Here is a 15,844-nt window from a genome sequence, read left to right on the forward strand (position 1 = left end):
GTCTCGATTTCCCAGAGAACACGAGGATTTATCACTAGTTCCGGGGGTCGCGATCGTTCAGAATAAGTTCGGGACCGTTCGCCACGTGTACTCTCGGTCGTGCGGAATCACTCGCGATCCGATCGTACATCGTTGGCCAAATCGAATCCGTCACACTCCTTGGATCGGCCCACATTGGTACAAAATATTCCCTCGTCGCTTCTCGGAATCGGACTCAATTCACGATCGAGTTCTTGGGTCCATGTACCGTTTTCTCAGTTGGCCTTTACCTATTGGTCTGTATTCCGAGAATGATCAGTTCCGGGCGAGACTTACCAAAACGAAATGAGAAATACATCAATTTCATTGATTGCGAAAGTGGATCGAATTCAGGACGTTACACCCTTTGTCTAAGATTTTTTAAAGTAATAGTTAAGTGATTCGAATAAAAAATTTTGGTATTAAAGTGAGCACGCCATACATAACTTTTGACACTTTTAATGTCATTTTCTCATGTTTGTATAGAAATGCATAGAAAATTCTAAAATTTATCATTAAAGTACAATTGAGTTCTAAAACTTTTAAAAAGTGCAATTAAGTCTTAAAATATATCAAATTGATGCAATCAAGTTATTCTGTTAACTCCATTTAACTTGGCTAACAAAAAATGTTGACTTGACTTTGTTTTTATTTTTTTATCTCACTTATGTGGCAATAACGTAACTAAAACATGAAACACAAAACTAAAATGACATCATTTTATTCCAAATATTATTTAATTTATATTAAAATAAGCAAACTTAAAAAAAACACACACACACACAAAAAAGGAATCTAAGTGAGGGTTGTTGGCCTTTGGCTAGGGCTCGGCGACCCCCGCAAACCATTCGCCCACATCGCCGGCCCTCCTCAACGATGGTGGGATGGCGGCGGCAAGGGCTTATCTGATTTTTTAATACAAATTTTATTTAATTTATATTAAAAATAAGCAAACTTAAAAAAAGAAAAAAAAAGAAAACGCAGTTTAGTCATGTCAGCGCCACAAAGGATAGAGAAAATAAAAAAACTAACATCAACATTTTTCGTTAATCAAATTTGACGGAGTTAATGGAAGGATTTGATTGCATCAATTTGACAAGTTTTAGAATTTAATTGAACTTTGAAATTTTTAAGACTCAATTGTACGTTCGTGACAAATTTTTGAACTTCTAGTGCATTTATCTCATATTTTTATGTACACACAAAGCATTATTCTACATGTGAGAACCACGTGATGCAATAAATTGCATGTACTGCATCTATATGTATCGAATGTAATTAATTAATTTGCCTATAAATGATATGAGCGTAGTGTTTGTGCTAAACTAAATCTGGACAATCGAAATTAATAGGTCTTATATAAATCCCATTAGGTCCGATCCATATTGAGTTTAATATATAATAGATCCATGGAATATTTGCTCACAACTAGGTCAATATATCGAATCACGATAACTTAATATTATGGGTTCGGACAGATCTCACACGATTACACCCGATCTATCTATTAAAATCTAGACAAGAATATATCCCCATATAATGGATCTCAAGCAAGGACATTCATATCGAATTTGACTGATCTACAACTTTTCACATAGACCACGCGATAAATGGTTGTGATTCTAGTAGAGTCATTCTTGGGAATCGAATCATATTGAAAAATATATCAATGCATCAAGCGGTTAGTAACTACTTACAGAAAAAAGGTAAATATGTACATGTAATGTAAGTAGTAGTTTTCTATATCATTAATAACTTATAACTAAAAAAGACTTTGCAATACAGCAGTTGGGACCTTCCTCCTTGATAGTGATCATGGGACGTAATTTCTTCATCATACTAATATGGTTATATGTGGGCAAAACAAGTACTTACCGAACAATTAGTAATTTTTCTCATTATTTGGCTGGTACTTTTATACTAAGAATAGTAAGTTCAAACTCTCTCTATGGCCGGCGGACAACTTGTCAAAATCGACAGTGATTTCTCACGTAAAAACATCTTACACCATTTCAATAACTAGTACTTTCTTCGATCAATCACCAATCTATTAGGAAAGAGTATTAACGACGATAGCTTAATAACATGACTAGTAAGCTTTCAAGACAAGAAATTAGTAATTGATACCATAAAAATTCAGCGACATTCACAAGTGTGCCTAGTGACCCTTCCTTGATAGAAAGGTAAAAATTGAAAAACTTTTCTTATAGCCACAATAACCTTCATTCCTTGCTAGATGGGAATGGCATCTTTGGCCATGCCTCAAAGAAATAGCCTCAGCAGCTCCTATGGCACTCAGTACACTGCCGAATGTGTATGCATTAGGCTGTAGCTCTTTTGTCGCCGAAAAGAAAGTCTCGACTGCTTCCTGGCACTGTCCATTTTGGGTGTACCCAGATATCAAAGCAATTCCAAGATATGATTTCTCTATAGTTGAGCTCTTCAAAAATCTTCAACGAATTTTCCATGGTTCCAAATTTTGCATACATTGTGATGAGGCTATTGGAAACATTCAACTCTGAGCAAAAACTAGTCCTTAAGCAGTATCCGTGAATCTCTTCGCCTTCTTTGACCAAATTGTTATTTGTTATGAAATGCAGAAGTCCAACGAATGTAACATCATTTGGGTAAACTTCATCCACTCTCATCTAATTGAAAAGAGACACGGCATCTTCATCCATGGAGATCATTGTAGTCCACGAGACAACATTTCGCTCGCTCATGTTCATGAATACCAATTTGGCATCCTCCACGGCCTCAGACTTCAAATAATTAGAGATCAAAACATTACCAACAGAGACTTGCTTCTCATATCCAACTTTTATCGTCAGGCCGTGAATTTGTCTCCCAAGCTCCCAATTTCTCTCATAGCCACAAGCCGAAACAGCGCTAGTAAATGAGACATGATCAAGCTTCATGCCTTCCCTCACCATTTCAATAAACAACCGTATCGCCTCCGCCCCATAACTTCCTTCTTTCGTGTAGCCCGATATCATCGCATTCCACGAAACCATATCCCTACTGGGAATTTCATCAAACACCTTCCTGCCATGTTCCAGCATGTCCTGTCTCGAATACAAAGTTATAAGAGCGTTGCCCACAAAAACTTCAGTATCCAATCCAAATTTAATCGCTAGACCATGCAACTGCAGTCCGAACAGGAACCCTTCGTAATCCAAGCAAATAGCAAGCAAAGTAGTGCATGTAACCGCATCGAAACCAACCCCACTCGAATTCATCCTAACACCGAAACCCAACGCGTCTTCACCATCCGGGAAACCAGATAGAACGGTATTCCAAGAAACGGTGTCGGGCCGCTCCAAGTTCTCGAAGATGTACAGAGCTCGGTCAAAGTTCCCACCTTTAGCATAAGCATTCATCAGAGAGTTCGAAACCGTGGTGAACGAAACAAACCCAGAAGAGATGGCGAAGCCATGGACCTGGCGACATAGCCCGAGGTCTCCATTGCAGGCCTTGAGCGCCAGGGAGATGGTGGCCTCGTCGACGTCGCCAGGAAAGCCCAGCTGGAGCTGCTTCTTGAAGAGGGAGAGAGCTTTAGTCGGGTGTCTCTTGCGGATGGAATCCACCATCGAACGGTTGATGGAGAATGCATTATTGGAGAGAGGACTTTGGTCGAACGAGGGAGACGAAGGTGGTCTAGCGAAGAGAGATCGATTTGAACGATACGATCGTGGGCTTGCTGCTCTGTGGAGTGTCCTGGTTTTGAGATGGCGGGTGATCATGAAGGCGCGGGTTGGTGAGAGAATGAAGTGAAAGCTCTCTTCAATATGGAGGAACACAAACCAAAGCCCACCAACGGAGTATTTTACATGATGAAGCAAATCTACATGGTTCTTGTCTTATTATATGAATACTATCAGGTTCTCCTGAAGTGAATCTTTTTGGTACTTTCAGAAGTAATTATATTATGCTTCGAGAAACAAGAATATTTACCTAAATTCTTTTCCAATTAGATTAAGTCGAATCAAGATTAGAACTAAGCTCCTTTTAAGCTTTAGGTTTTCGGTGGGGCCCACCTTTAAAGCTGTAGCTGACAGCCTGAGATTTGAGAGTGAGTTTTCATGTCTCGCTAGATTAGGAGTCTCCCAGGTAAAAGAATGTCAAATTTATCAATGATTATGGGAGCTCGTATTTAGGTTGATATTGATTTGATTAGGAAGACAAGAACCCATCAAAGATGCAATTCTTATGGATGGATGCCAAATTGATAACTCACTGAGCTTGATACAAGAATCAAAATGTTACAGATCGAAAGAATGGCTAATCCTACCAAAACTCTCTGAAGTCCTAGCCCAAATCACTGTCCAGTAGGGGTGTCAGAACCGAACCGAAAAATCGAACCGAGATACGAATCGAACCGAACCGAACCGAAAGTTCATGCATTTTCGGTTCAGTTCGGTTTCGGTTCGGATAATAAATAAATGAATTTGGTTAACACAATGGTTCGGTTCAGTTCGGTTCAAATCGGTTCGGATTTCGGTTTTTTAATGTGGTTTTCTTCCCTTCGCGCTCTCTCTCCTCAATCTCACTGTTCATTACTGGAGTACTGCTCACCTCTCACTGACTTTTCTCTCTCACTTTTTTACTTTATTCTCTCTCTTCCTCTGTCTTCACACTCTCACTGCTCTCCTCTCTCTCTCTCTTTCCTGCTTTATTCTCTCTCTTCCTCTTCCCTCGCAGGCTCGCATCATTATCATCTCCCAAAAAGTGACGAAAGACATTTTTCTCTCCGGCTTCTTGAATTTGGGCCAGGTGCCGCGCTTGAGGTGCTAGGAGGCGGTCCGCGACGGGTTGGAGGCGGAGAAGACGGCCTCGTAGAGGGAGTGCCGGAGCTTCACGGCCTTGGCGAGGCCAGTGTCGGCGTTGTGGACGAGCATGGGCTCGAGGTGCGCCCAGTACCACGCGCCCTTCCCCTTGACGGCCTTTGGCCGTAGCATGACAAGCCCCTTGTAGCGCTTGTTCACGGCCTCGGCCGTCAGCTCGTCGGCCGATGCCGACATCGAGATCGAGTCCACCTGGGCCGGCGACGGCGGCTCCGAGGTGTTTGTGATGGCCGCCATTAACCAAACGGGTCGTCCGAGTCCCGGTCCTCGCTTTTTTGTTGTTAGAGCGGGTTCAGTCGCCGGAAGTTCGGTCTCCGGCGAGTGTCCATGGCCGACTCCGGTGGTGATCTGGTGGGGCCTTTTGGTGGTGGGTCATCAATTGACCTGCTTCTTGACGGGAAGAAGAAAGAAGAAGCAGTCTCGCAGAGAAGGGAAGAGAGAGCGGAAGAAGAAGACGAGGAGGGGGAAGGGAAGAAGTGCGAAAACAGATAAGGGAAGAAGAAACCGAAAAGCAAACCGAACCAAACCGAACCAAACCGAACCAAATCGGCTTATCGGTTCGGTTCCAATTCGGTTCGGTTCCTATTTGGTTCGGTTCAAGGAGGCACCCTTAACGGTTCGGTTCGGTTCGGTTTTTCAAGAAAATCGAACCGAACCGAACCGTTTACACCCCTACTGTCCAGGAGAACATTTCAATTGATTTACAACTCCTCCAAGTTTACCATGCTGGAAAAAGAATCAAGTACTTTACACATCTCCAGTGCCTGTGGATGACAAAAATCACTGGCACGGAACTCTTTAACGACGCCATTCACTTCGATCACGCTGCAACCGGGTAGCTTCTTCATTCGGGCGTCCGAGATCAACTTCCTTAAGTGATTAGCCTGATTCTCCCAACCAGCTTCCTTATAAATATTGTACGAGAGTACATGAGTCCCGCTATCAGTTATGCCCATATCAGTAAGCTTCTTCCAGATCCTATTCCCGAGTTCTACATTCCCATAAATGCGACACGCGTGTAGCAATGCTCCCCACACATTAGCATCCGCTCCTCCTAGTCCTCCGATCTTCTCCTCCATGAACTTTTCGGCTTCCTCCACCATACCCGACCTGGCCAAAAGGTCGACAACGCATGCGAAATGCTCCGACTTTGGCCTAATGCCATGGATGTTACCCATCTCTTCGAAAAGCTTAAGGCCTTCTTTAGTCATCTTGGCATGAGTACATGCCGTGAGAAGAGCAACAAACGTGGTCTCTGTGGGTTGAGTCCCATGTGCAATCATTTTCTTAAATAGCTCAAGAGACTTCACTACGTCTCCATTCAGAGCGACCCCGGCGATCATAGCGTTCCATGCTTCGGCGTCCTTATCAGAAATATTGTGAAAAACTGACAAAGCCAAATCCACAAGACCACATCTCGAGTACATATCGACCAGTGCCGTAGCTAATATGCGGTTCGAAATGAAATTCACCCGCTTAGCGTATGAATGCACCCATAACCCTTGAGTAACAGCACCGAGATGTGGACAAGCAGTGAGTACACTAACGAGAACAGATTCATTAGGTTCAAAACCCACTCCTTGCATCTGCCTGAATAAAGAGAGAACCTCCTTGAAGTCGCTGACTCGAGAGTAAGCTGCCATCATGGCACTCCAGGATATAACATTTCTCTCGGGCATCTCGTCGAACAAGTGCCTCGCATTCTCCATGTCCCCCGCTTTCCCATACCCATCGACCAGTGCAGTCCATGTGACCACATCCCTCACAGTACTTCCATCAAACAGCTTCCGCGCACTCTCCAAATCGCATACCGACGAATAAAACTCGATCAACGCGCTAACCACAAAAGGGTCGGCACGATACCCGAGCTTAACGACATGTGCATGGACCAGCAAACCAATAGCTTTCGAATCGGGACCCATAAAGACGCAAGCTTTGATCAGTGGCGGGTAAGTATAGTTATTGCCCTCGACCCCAGAATGCAACATATCCGAGTACAACGACAGCGCCGTAACAGGGGACCCGGATTGCACGTGACCTCTGATCATGGTGTTGTACATGAAGGTGCTGCGGCAACGGAGATGCTCGAAAACGGAGCGGGCGTAAGAGAAGAAAGAAGGGTCGCCGGAAGTCGCGGCGGCGGAGAGCAGAGGTCCGATGGCGGATGGGTTTCCGGGGAGGTGGAGTTGCTTGAGTTGGCTTAGAGTTGTGCATGTTCTCGCGAGGGAAGCGAGGGTGGTGGTTTGGCTGGCCGTGATGGCCTTCTGGGTCATTGGCAATGGTCCGTCTGGTTCATCTTCTTGGTGTCCGCTCCAACGAAAAAAGACCAATTTTTATCTTCGCACCTACGGGGTGAACTTCTTAGGTGGACCAAATCCACCCCGTCATTGAATGTCGTGGCTTGACTTGAGAAGGACACTAGGACCGTGGAAAGTTACGTGCAATGCTCACTTCAATGCTTTAAGTTTTCGCCAGCTTATTTTAAGTGGCATCATTGGTAATTCTTTTCTGTCACTTTCTGAACGTAGTAGCCATCGCCGATCGAGCTGTTCATGCCTCGGAGTCTCGATCGTGCCTCTGTTCTGTTCTATTTTTCAGATTTGAGCGACCGAGATGCTTTGCGTTTGCTCGATCCTTCTTCGCCGGCGCCGATCACCATCTTTTACGCCTCCAGGACATCAGCTCTCTAGTTTGATCGCCGTTTGTGACTAACAATCGCACCTTCAAGGCCATATCGACCACCGCACGCAAGTCATCTGTTTTGCCCTACTTCTCGGCCAAGGAACATGAAGTGCCTCAAGCTCGTTCATTACTCCCTCGCTAGCTTCGATCTCCGTCATCCACACTTCCAGGAGCTTCTATAACCAACTTGATTACCAACCACGACAAGGATTTGCTTGTTTGACAAGGTAATACTTCGCCCTCAATTTTGATAAGCAAGAGATTGAGACGACGTCGAGGGAGACAAATCGAAAAGGTTATACTTCGCCCTCAAGCTCGTTCATTCCATCTGCATTGGGGGCCAAATCGAAAAGGTTCGGATGTGGGGTTGTGGTCGATTTAAGGGTTCCAATTTGGGAATTTCCTTGCAAATTGCAATTTAGGGTTTAAAATTTTGGGCAAAACACATAGATGGCGTTATTTTGGGCTATATATGCTGATTGAACACGTCGGTGAGCCATGCCAGATAGAGAAAGTAATAAAAAAATGGTCACGTTAGATTTCCGGCGACGATGGCACTTAAGTGATTTTTTTAAAGTGACACTTAAGTAACACAATCTTTGAGCTGGTAGGTTTTTAATGGGCTGATGACGTAGTATCCCATCTCCACCAAATATTTTTCAAGAATAAGACTTTATCAAATAGGTCAGTTCGGTTCAAGCTACTTTGCCTCTTCGGAGGTCTCATATTTTGTTCTATTCTTATTCTCTTTTATACGCTAATTAATGAGGAAATTTGACTGAATTTTTACATCTAACAGTTCTCTCCTTTTTAAATTGACACAGTTCTTAATAAATGGAAATTGATAGATTCTATTTTTGAAAAGATTGAGAAACTCCTTGTGCCTATAGGTTTCGACAAAATGAGTATTGCTAAAAATTACTTGATAAATGCTTGCCAACTATATTCATACGTATTTTTTGACCCGTGAGATCTAGGGTCAAATTCTTTTTGGATAAAAAATTAAGTAGGGTACCTATTAATCACATTATTATTTGCGGGTAGCGATGACTCGAAATTTGGCAATAAGACCATTAGCAGTAACATCTCTAATATTAGCCGTGACACAGCAATTGTTGCCACTAATCATATAGTTTGCTGTAGTAAGTCATTTATAATCATTATATGCACAATAAATGATTTTATCTATACCAGCATGCCTATTTTTATATTAAAGTCTATCCATACTAATCTTGACCGCTGGTAATTGCAATCTCACTCTCAATCTCAAGAAAGGAAAAGAAAATGTGAAATACGAATCGTAAAAGGGAGTTGATAAAATTAAAATAGATGCTTTTTATCTACCACGGGAAGAAGGAAACGAAAATAAAAATCACTAATTTACAAATAATAAAGTGTGGAATAGAAAATTGATAGCTTTGTTATTTGAATCGCTCAAGATAGCTTTGTCATCTTAATTTTCTATCCCCTGCAATAACCCCCCGGACCTCCAAAACTAATGGCATAGCCACTTCGATCTTGTTTCACATGGTGATGGTTCACCAAACCATAAACATTGGATCTATCCACCCACTCCCTCGTGTTATCCGAAGGAGGTAGGGATTTGCCATCTGATCGAACCCAATGGAGTTGTCGAAAGATGGCAGCATGCTTCAAATTATCATCAGGCATGTGACCATTTCCCATTGGGGGACAGATCCCATCGCTTCCAGCTGAGCCAATTCCTCCCCAAGCTATGTATTGTGAGCCATCGCGCAAATATGAAAATAGTTCCTTTGGCCAGTAGCCTACTTTAATCTTTGCCCCGAGCACAACCAACCACCAATTCCCAGTATTTCGATCCTGATTATAAAGAGCTATTGATAATAAGTGCTAATGGAAAAAATTGCAAAAATTATCTAACATGGATGCAATGATGGATTATATGCTTATATGGATAACTTTCAGTAGGGCAGAATGATAGCGAAAAATTTTAATTTTAAGAACAAAACTTTTAGTAGCTAATATATTTTAGCAAAAAATCATTACCTTAAGTACCATGAAAAAGATCAAACATACCTGTTCGATATCAATTGCAAGCTCATATAGATCTCCACCATAAGTAGAAGTAGGTTTTAATATAAAACCGGGGGTTACTTCCCTACTCACTTGGACGAAACCCGGACATAGTGCATTATAGCACCCATTGCGATAGCCATCACCTTATGAGGACAATGCTTTAGTCAATGAGATTCAAATAATCTTCAATTTCTAGTTTGGATTTCGAAAATAAGGGAAAAATGCTTTAATTAAGAATTAACAATCATTCACAGCTCACCCGTCCAATACGTGAACAACCGAGAAATGGTATCGCCAAATAATGGTGGAGCAACCTAGAAAAATAAGAGAATTTTCTCTCAAATCATTTTACCATATATTAAACTTATTATGTCCAAAAAAATTTATGGCATTAACTTACTTGAAAAATCACTTACCATCCAACCAGCTATAATCATGCTAACATTCTCCGAGGGACCAGATTCAATCCACACATGATGTGAAGTAAATTGATCAGGAGTAGTAGTTAGATTGTAGACCGTCACACGTCCACCTCCTCCGTATTTAATATTTTCTACCATGAGGTCTGTTAGAGAAACCACCTACAAATGATAATTTGTAAGTTAACCACCTAGAAATGATAAATAATCTCATATTCACCTATGCCTACCGATCTTACTTTAAAAGTTGTATTGATTTTCTTTTACTACACAAATCATGGAAAGAATAGATCTTGAGATTGTACTAAGTGGACATTTGATATGTGGTCTCATAAAATTCAGAGACACATAACCTCATTAGTAGAATGGAAAAGAAAAATCACTGATGTTATTGTATATGTGTAGATATGCATATGAGCATGGGAGAGAGCGATAGTACATGTTGATTTGGAGAATGAGGACTTTGCCCCATTGCTGCGACAGATGGTATCTTGGGCAGGGACCTTGCGCTCACCAAATCTTCTTTTGTTACTCGACGAATGGGTACCGTTCCAATGGGGCAAAGCTCTCTCAACCCAGATCTTACCGATTTTGTAATCGGAGAAGTTTTGCGCAAGCTCACGTGTAGATTCGGCTCTTTCTACAAGAAGAAAAAACTGATCATAGAAGTATCAAGTAGACCATTTAACCTAAATTATTCAACATCGGTCCACATATTCATCAGTTGATTTGAGAGAAAATGATCAATTTTTACCTGAACTTTATGATTCTTCAGTAGGGGATGATCAAGTGCTGGTTGCTTGTTGATATCAACACAGTCAATTGTGTCTCCTTCTTTAGTCTTGATAAAATCAAACAGAGTTAATCAATCGCAGAGTAACAATCGTATTTCGAAGATTAACCGGATAAATTGCAATACCTCCGTGAAATTTAAATGGGATTATTGCAAAAAAATAGGGGGTTGAAGGAAAATTACCGTAAAAGTCTTGATGGATGGCTTGTTCATTATTCTAACCTGGCTTTCCAAATCTAAATCATCCTCGTCGGAAATATTTGCCATCTCACATGGAGAAAGACTGAAAAATAGAAGCAGCAACAGCACAAGTTCCGGATTCAGGTTCATGGTGATGAAAAGAAGCACAAAGCGAGGCCCTCTTCTTCAATCAATATTATTTGAGTTTGAGCACTGCAATGAGAAAATCTTTATTCTGCAAAATGAATATTATATACTGTGGGGTGTGAGAGGGATACACTTACTAAAACACCCATTTATTCTCCGTCTTAAAAAAAATGTATTTAGTCAAAATGTTTTTGAAGATTTGATCTATTTGACAAAGTGATTTTTTATTTTAATACAATAGTGAATTATTTAACTTACAAAGCAAAATAAAATTATTCAAGCAAGTGTGGAAATTGGTACAAATTTAAGGAGTCGTGAATTGATTTGTTAGAGATTCAGTTTAAGTTTGATTTACGATTTTGTCCCTCTATTAACGTTAAGCCATTGTAATTTCACCATGGGCTTTTTGATGGAACTTAGTAGGAAAAGTTCTATGAGTTTTTTTTATTATATACTCGCAAATGGGCAAGAAACTGACATTTAAAAGATGGTCAAAGATAATAGTTTTTGATTCCAAACATAGCAAAAGATAAATGTTTAAAAGACTAAAAGTTTCCTTTGAATAATGCATGTTTGCCACTTGTCTCATTCTTTAATGATCATATCACGCATACTTATTGCAGCCAACGGTATACTCGACTAGAAAATATACATATCAACTTCAAAACAACAAATGTATTCATTAAAAAGAAAGACATTTAAGGTGTGACTAGAATTAGAGCATGCTAAAGTTTTTCCGTAAATTAATGCAAACTCCTTCCACGTTCATTACATGCATAGCTAGTTCTAAGGCCTATCTATTGTCCATGACTAAAGTGTTATGTAATAAAGGTTACAAATTCAAAATGCAATGAAATTAAAAAATATATATGAAACTGAAATTGAAAGAAGAAACCAGAGAAAAGTTATATGCTACACAAGATACTTTTAGGTAGGGATTTATCGAAAAGAAACTTCTTGGGGGTGGCCAGGTAGGCCAACAATATATAATGAAGAACTTTTCTTTAATCCAAATAAATAAAAATTTCAAGTATTTAGAGAAAAAAAAAGCTTTTAATGGTTTGATCTATTTGAGAAAGTAAATTTTAATTTTTGTGAAGGGACAGATTATTTAACTTACAAAGAAAAATAAAAATATCCAAGTGAGTTTGGAAAGTGCTAGAAATTTAAGAAATCTAGAGATTCGGTCTATGTTTGAATTATGATTTTATCCCTTTATTAACATTATGCCATTATTGTACTGTATAAATGAGCACACGCGTTACATGTGTGCAAGAAACTGACATTTGAAAGATGGTCAATGGTAAATGTTTTTTAATGCAAGCATGGTAAATGATAAATGTTTAAGAGACTAAAACTTGTCTTTGATTAATGCATGTTTGCCACTTGTCCCTTATGGTCATGCATGCATAATTATTGCCATAGCCAACATTATTCTCGACAACTAAATATGCATATAAACTTCAAAAACGACGGATTTATTCATTAAAGAGATAGGTTGTAGAGCATCGAGATGCTAAATTTTTTTCCGTAAAGTAATGCATGATTGCCATTTTGAAAAGAGTACATGACATTTGTTTGCAAACTCCTTCCACGTTCATCACATGCATAACCAAGGCCTATCTATATTGTCCAAGACTAAAGTGTTATGCAATAAAGGTTACAAATTCAAATTGCAAATGAAACTAAAAAAAAATAGAGAAACTGAAATTGAAAGAAGAAGGTAGAGAAAAGTTATATACGACACAAGGTACTTCTAGGTATAAATGGATCCAAAAGAAACTTCTTGGGGCGGCCGGGTTGACCAACGATATATAATGAAAACTTTTCTTTATTATAAATGAATATAAAATTCAAGTATTTAGATAAAATTTTTTTAAAGAATCGATCTATTTGAGAAAGTGAATTCTAATTTATATGAAATGACAGATTATTTAACTAAAAAAAAACGTTAGATATTTAGTTTTTGTTTGAACTACGATTTTATCCCTCTATTAAAGTCATGCCATTATAATTTCACCATAGACTTTTGGTGGAACTTATTAGGAAAAGTTTTTCGAGTTTATTTTACTATATACTAGCAAATGAACGTACATGTTACATGCGTGCAAGAAATGACATTTGAAAGATGGTTAAAGATAAATGTTTTAATTACAATCATTAAAAACTTTTTCTCTAAAAGTTTAAGAGACTAAATATTATCTTTGAATGATGCATGCTTGCCACTATTAAATGCATGTTTTCCACTTGTCTCATTCTTCCATGGTCATATCATGCATAATTATTGCCGCAACCAAGGTTATTCTTAACGATCGGGTATACATATGAACCTCATGACGACAACTTTATTTATTAAAAAGAAATGCAGTTGAGGTATGACTAGAAATTATAACATCGAGATGCTAAAACTTTTCCCTAAAATAATGCATGGTTGCCATTTTAAAAAGAGTGCATGCTAGACATTTGTTTGCAAACCCCTCTTTTACGATCATCATATGCATAACTATTTCTAAGGGCTATCTATTGTCCAAGACTAAAGTGTTATGTAATAAAGGTTACAAATTCAAAATGCAAATGAAATTAATAGAAAAACAATAGAGATACTGAAAATTGAAAGAAGAATAAATGACGGAAGGTACATCCAGGTAGCAATGGATTCAAAAGGAACTTCTCGGGACCGCTGGGCTGGCCAACAACATATAATGTGGAAATTTTATGTAATCCAAATGAATATAAATTTCAAGTATTTAGAGAAAGAGCTTTTAAATATTTGATCCATTTGAGAAAATGAATTTTGATTTTTATGTGAGATAACAGATTATCTAACTTACAAAGAAAAATAAAAATATTCAAGTAAGTTTGGAAAGAGCTAGAAATTTAAGGAATCATGAAAGTAAGAGATTCAGTTTACGTTTGAATTGTGATATTGTCCCTCTATTAACGTAATGCCATCATAATTTCACCATAGGCTTTCGATGGAGCTTATCGGGAAAAGCTCTTTGAGTTTATATTAATTCTTTTGAAATTTTGAAATTTTTTTTCTTTTTCTTTTTCTTCTTCCAAGTACGGCGAAGGTCGCGAGGCCCTCGCCGACCCTTGCTAGACTTGGAAGAAAACAAAAGAAAGAAAGAAAGAAAAAATAAAAGAAAAAAGAAGAAAAAATAATTAAAAATTTTAAAAAAATAATATTAAAAATTGTTTACGTTAGCCCCAGCCTTCCTATGTGGCACTACCGGCGTCCACGATAGTGATTTCCGATTGAAATTGGCCGGATGGACTCAATTGGCAAACTGTGAAAAGGTTTAGGACTCAATTGGCAATTTTTTTAGGGTCGAATCAATTGGCAAAATTGAAAGGATCTTTTTCGGATCTTTTCGTCCTGTTTTTGTTTTTGTTTTTGAAATTTTCTATTCAATTTTATGACTGAACTGATAAAAGTGCAATATTAATTTATGACTTTTTGGACAATTTTGCTATTAGATGAGTCCCAACTCCTTGACAGTCAAATCTTAGTGACAGAGGAAGCAACATAATATGCTTTGGTGGCTAGCTCTAATAAGCCACCGGATGAAAAATGGAGCTACTAAGTTTGATCTATCAAGGTTTGGGCACTCCCTTGACAATCCAGAATCTTAGAGCCTTCGTTGCTCAAAAGAAGCGCAACTTACTTTTTCTGGTGGAAACTAAGAATCATGGAGCAATTGCAAAAAAGAGTAAAGAAGCGTCTCAGTTTTTAAAATCACTTTGTTGTTAATCTAACGAATTGGAGGTGGGTTAGCTATCCTATGGGATGATTAGGTAAAATTGATATAGAGTTTGCTTCAGTAGATTTTGTGGACTTAATTTGTAATTTCAGGAAGATAAAAAGTGGGTGAGAGTTACGTTAGTGCATGCCCCTAATGATTATCAAGAGAGATCCCTTCTATCAATCTTCACTAGATAAACTCTCTTAATTCCCTTCCTTATGTTTTTTTGGAAGATTTTAATGAAATAATTTACTACTATGAGAAAGAAGGGAAGAGAAAAGCAAAACATTATCATCTAATGGCTTTAGGAGATTTTTGAACTCTTGTGTATTAATGGACATTGGATGCAAGGGAAGTGCCTTCACTTGATTAAACAATAGAGAAGGGGAAGAATTTGTAAAGAAGAAATTAGATAGGGTGTTGAGCAATGTGGAACAGAGGGGAGAAGGATGCCAGAAGAGCCAAAAGTTACGTATGACGCTCATTTTAATGCCAAAAGTTTTCATCGACCCACATAAGTGCCAAATCAAAGAAAAAACGATCACTTAAGTACTTCCGGTGAGAAATTACGTCGCTTTTATAATTCAAAATTTTATTTGAGGTAGCATTTTCTCATAAAAACCAGTCTACATGGATAAATACTTGTGTAAAAGGACGGCGTTTCTCCGAAATTCATTTTACATCTTCTTCGCCTTCTTCTCCTCCTTCACCATCCTGTCCACCACCGCCCATGGAGCCACCACCCACTACACCCAGCATTGCCACCTCCTCCGCTACCTCGACGAGTTTGGCAACCGCAAAGAGAGCATTGCCGTCTACCCATCCATCTACTTCGAGGACCCAAGCCTCCACAATGCCTACATCACTCTCCAAGCCTTGAAGTAGGGCATCATCTCCGACCCCAACAACTTCACCGCCAACTGGGTCGATTCCTTTGTCTAAGATTTTTTTAAAGTA

The 15,844-nt window shown here is 39.1% G+C and overlaps 3 protein-coding genes across 3 annotated transcripts; all 3 read right to left on the reverse strand.

The window, feature by feature from the left end:
- Nucleotides 1-2,162: 2,162 nt before the first annotated feature.
- Nucleotides 2,163-3,693, reverse strand: LOC130136249 (pentatricopeptide repeat-containing protein At4g32430, mitochondrial-like). The gene has a single exon (XM_056306449.1). The coding sequence runs from the start codon at nucleotides 3,606-3,608 to the stop codon at nucleotides 2,667-2,669; it is 942 nt and encodes a 313-aa protein (XP_056162424.1). The 5' UTR covers nucleotides 3,609-3,693; the 3' UTR covers nucleotides 2,163-2,666.
- Nucleotides 3,694-5,563: 1,870 nt separating this feature from the next.
- On the reverse strand, nucleotides 5,564-7,135 carry LOC115663960 (pentatricopeptide repeat-containing protein At5g66520-like). Its single transcript, XM_030585918.2, has one exon. The coding sequence runs from the start codon at nucleotides 7,133-7,135 to the stop codon at nucleotides 5,564-5,566; it is 1,572 nt and encodes a 523-aa protein (XP_030441778.2).
- A 1,870-nt stretch (nucleotides 7,136-9,005) lies between these two features.
- LOC115663959 (uncharacterized) lies at nucleotides 9,006-11,081 on the reverse strand. Its single transcript, XM_030585917.2, has 7 exons — nucleotides 10,998-11,081; nucleotides 10,776-10,862; nucleotides 10,608-10,661; nucleotides 10,019-10,183; nucleotides 9,862-9,916; nucleotides 9,603-9,745; nucleotides 9,006-9,386 (listed from the first exon to the last, which is right to left on the reverse strand). Exons 1-7 carry the CDS (start codon nucleotides 11,079-11,081, stop codon nucleotides 9,006-9,008), a joined length of 969 nt encoding a protein of 322 aa, XP_030441777.2.
- Between the last annotated feature and the right edge of the window lie 4,763 nt (nucleotides 11,082-15,844).

The sequence above is a fragment of the Syzygium oleosum genome, unplaced genomic scaffold, assembly GCF_021117445.2.
Source record: "Syzygium oleosum isolate NSW1041296 unplaced genomic scaffold, Sole_v2.1 Sole_v2.44, whole genome shotgun sequence".
In the NCBI taxonomy this organism is placed as follows: Eukaryota; Viridiplantae; Streptophyta; class Magnoliopsida; order Myrtales; family Myrtaceae; genus Syzygium; species Syzygium oleosum.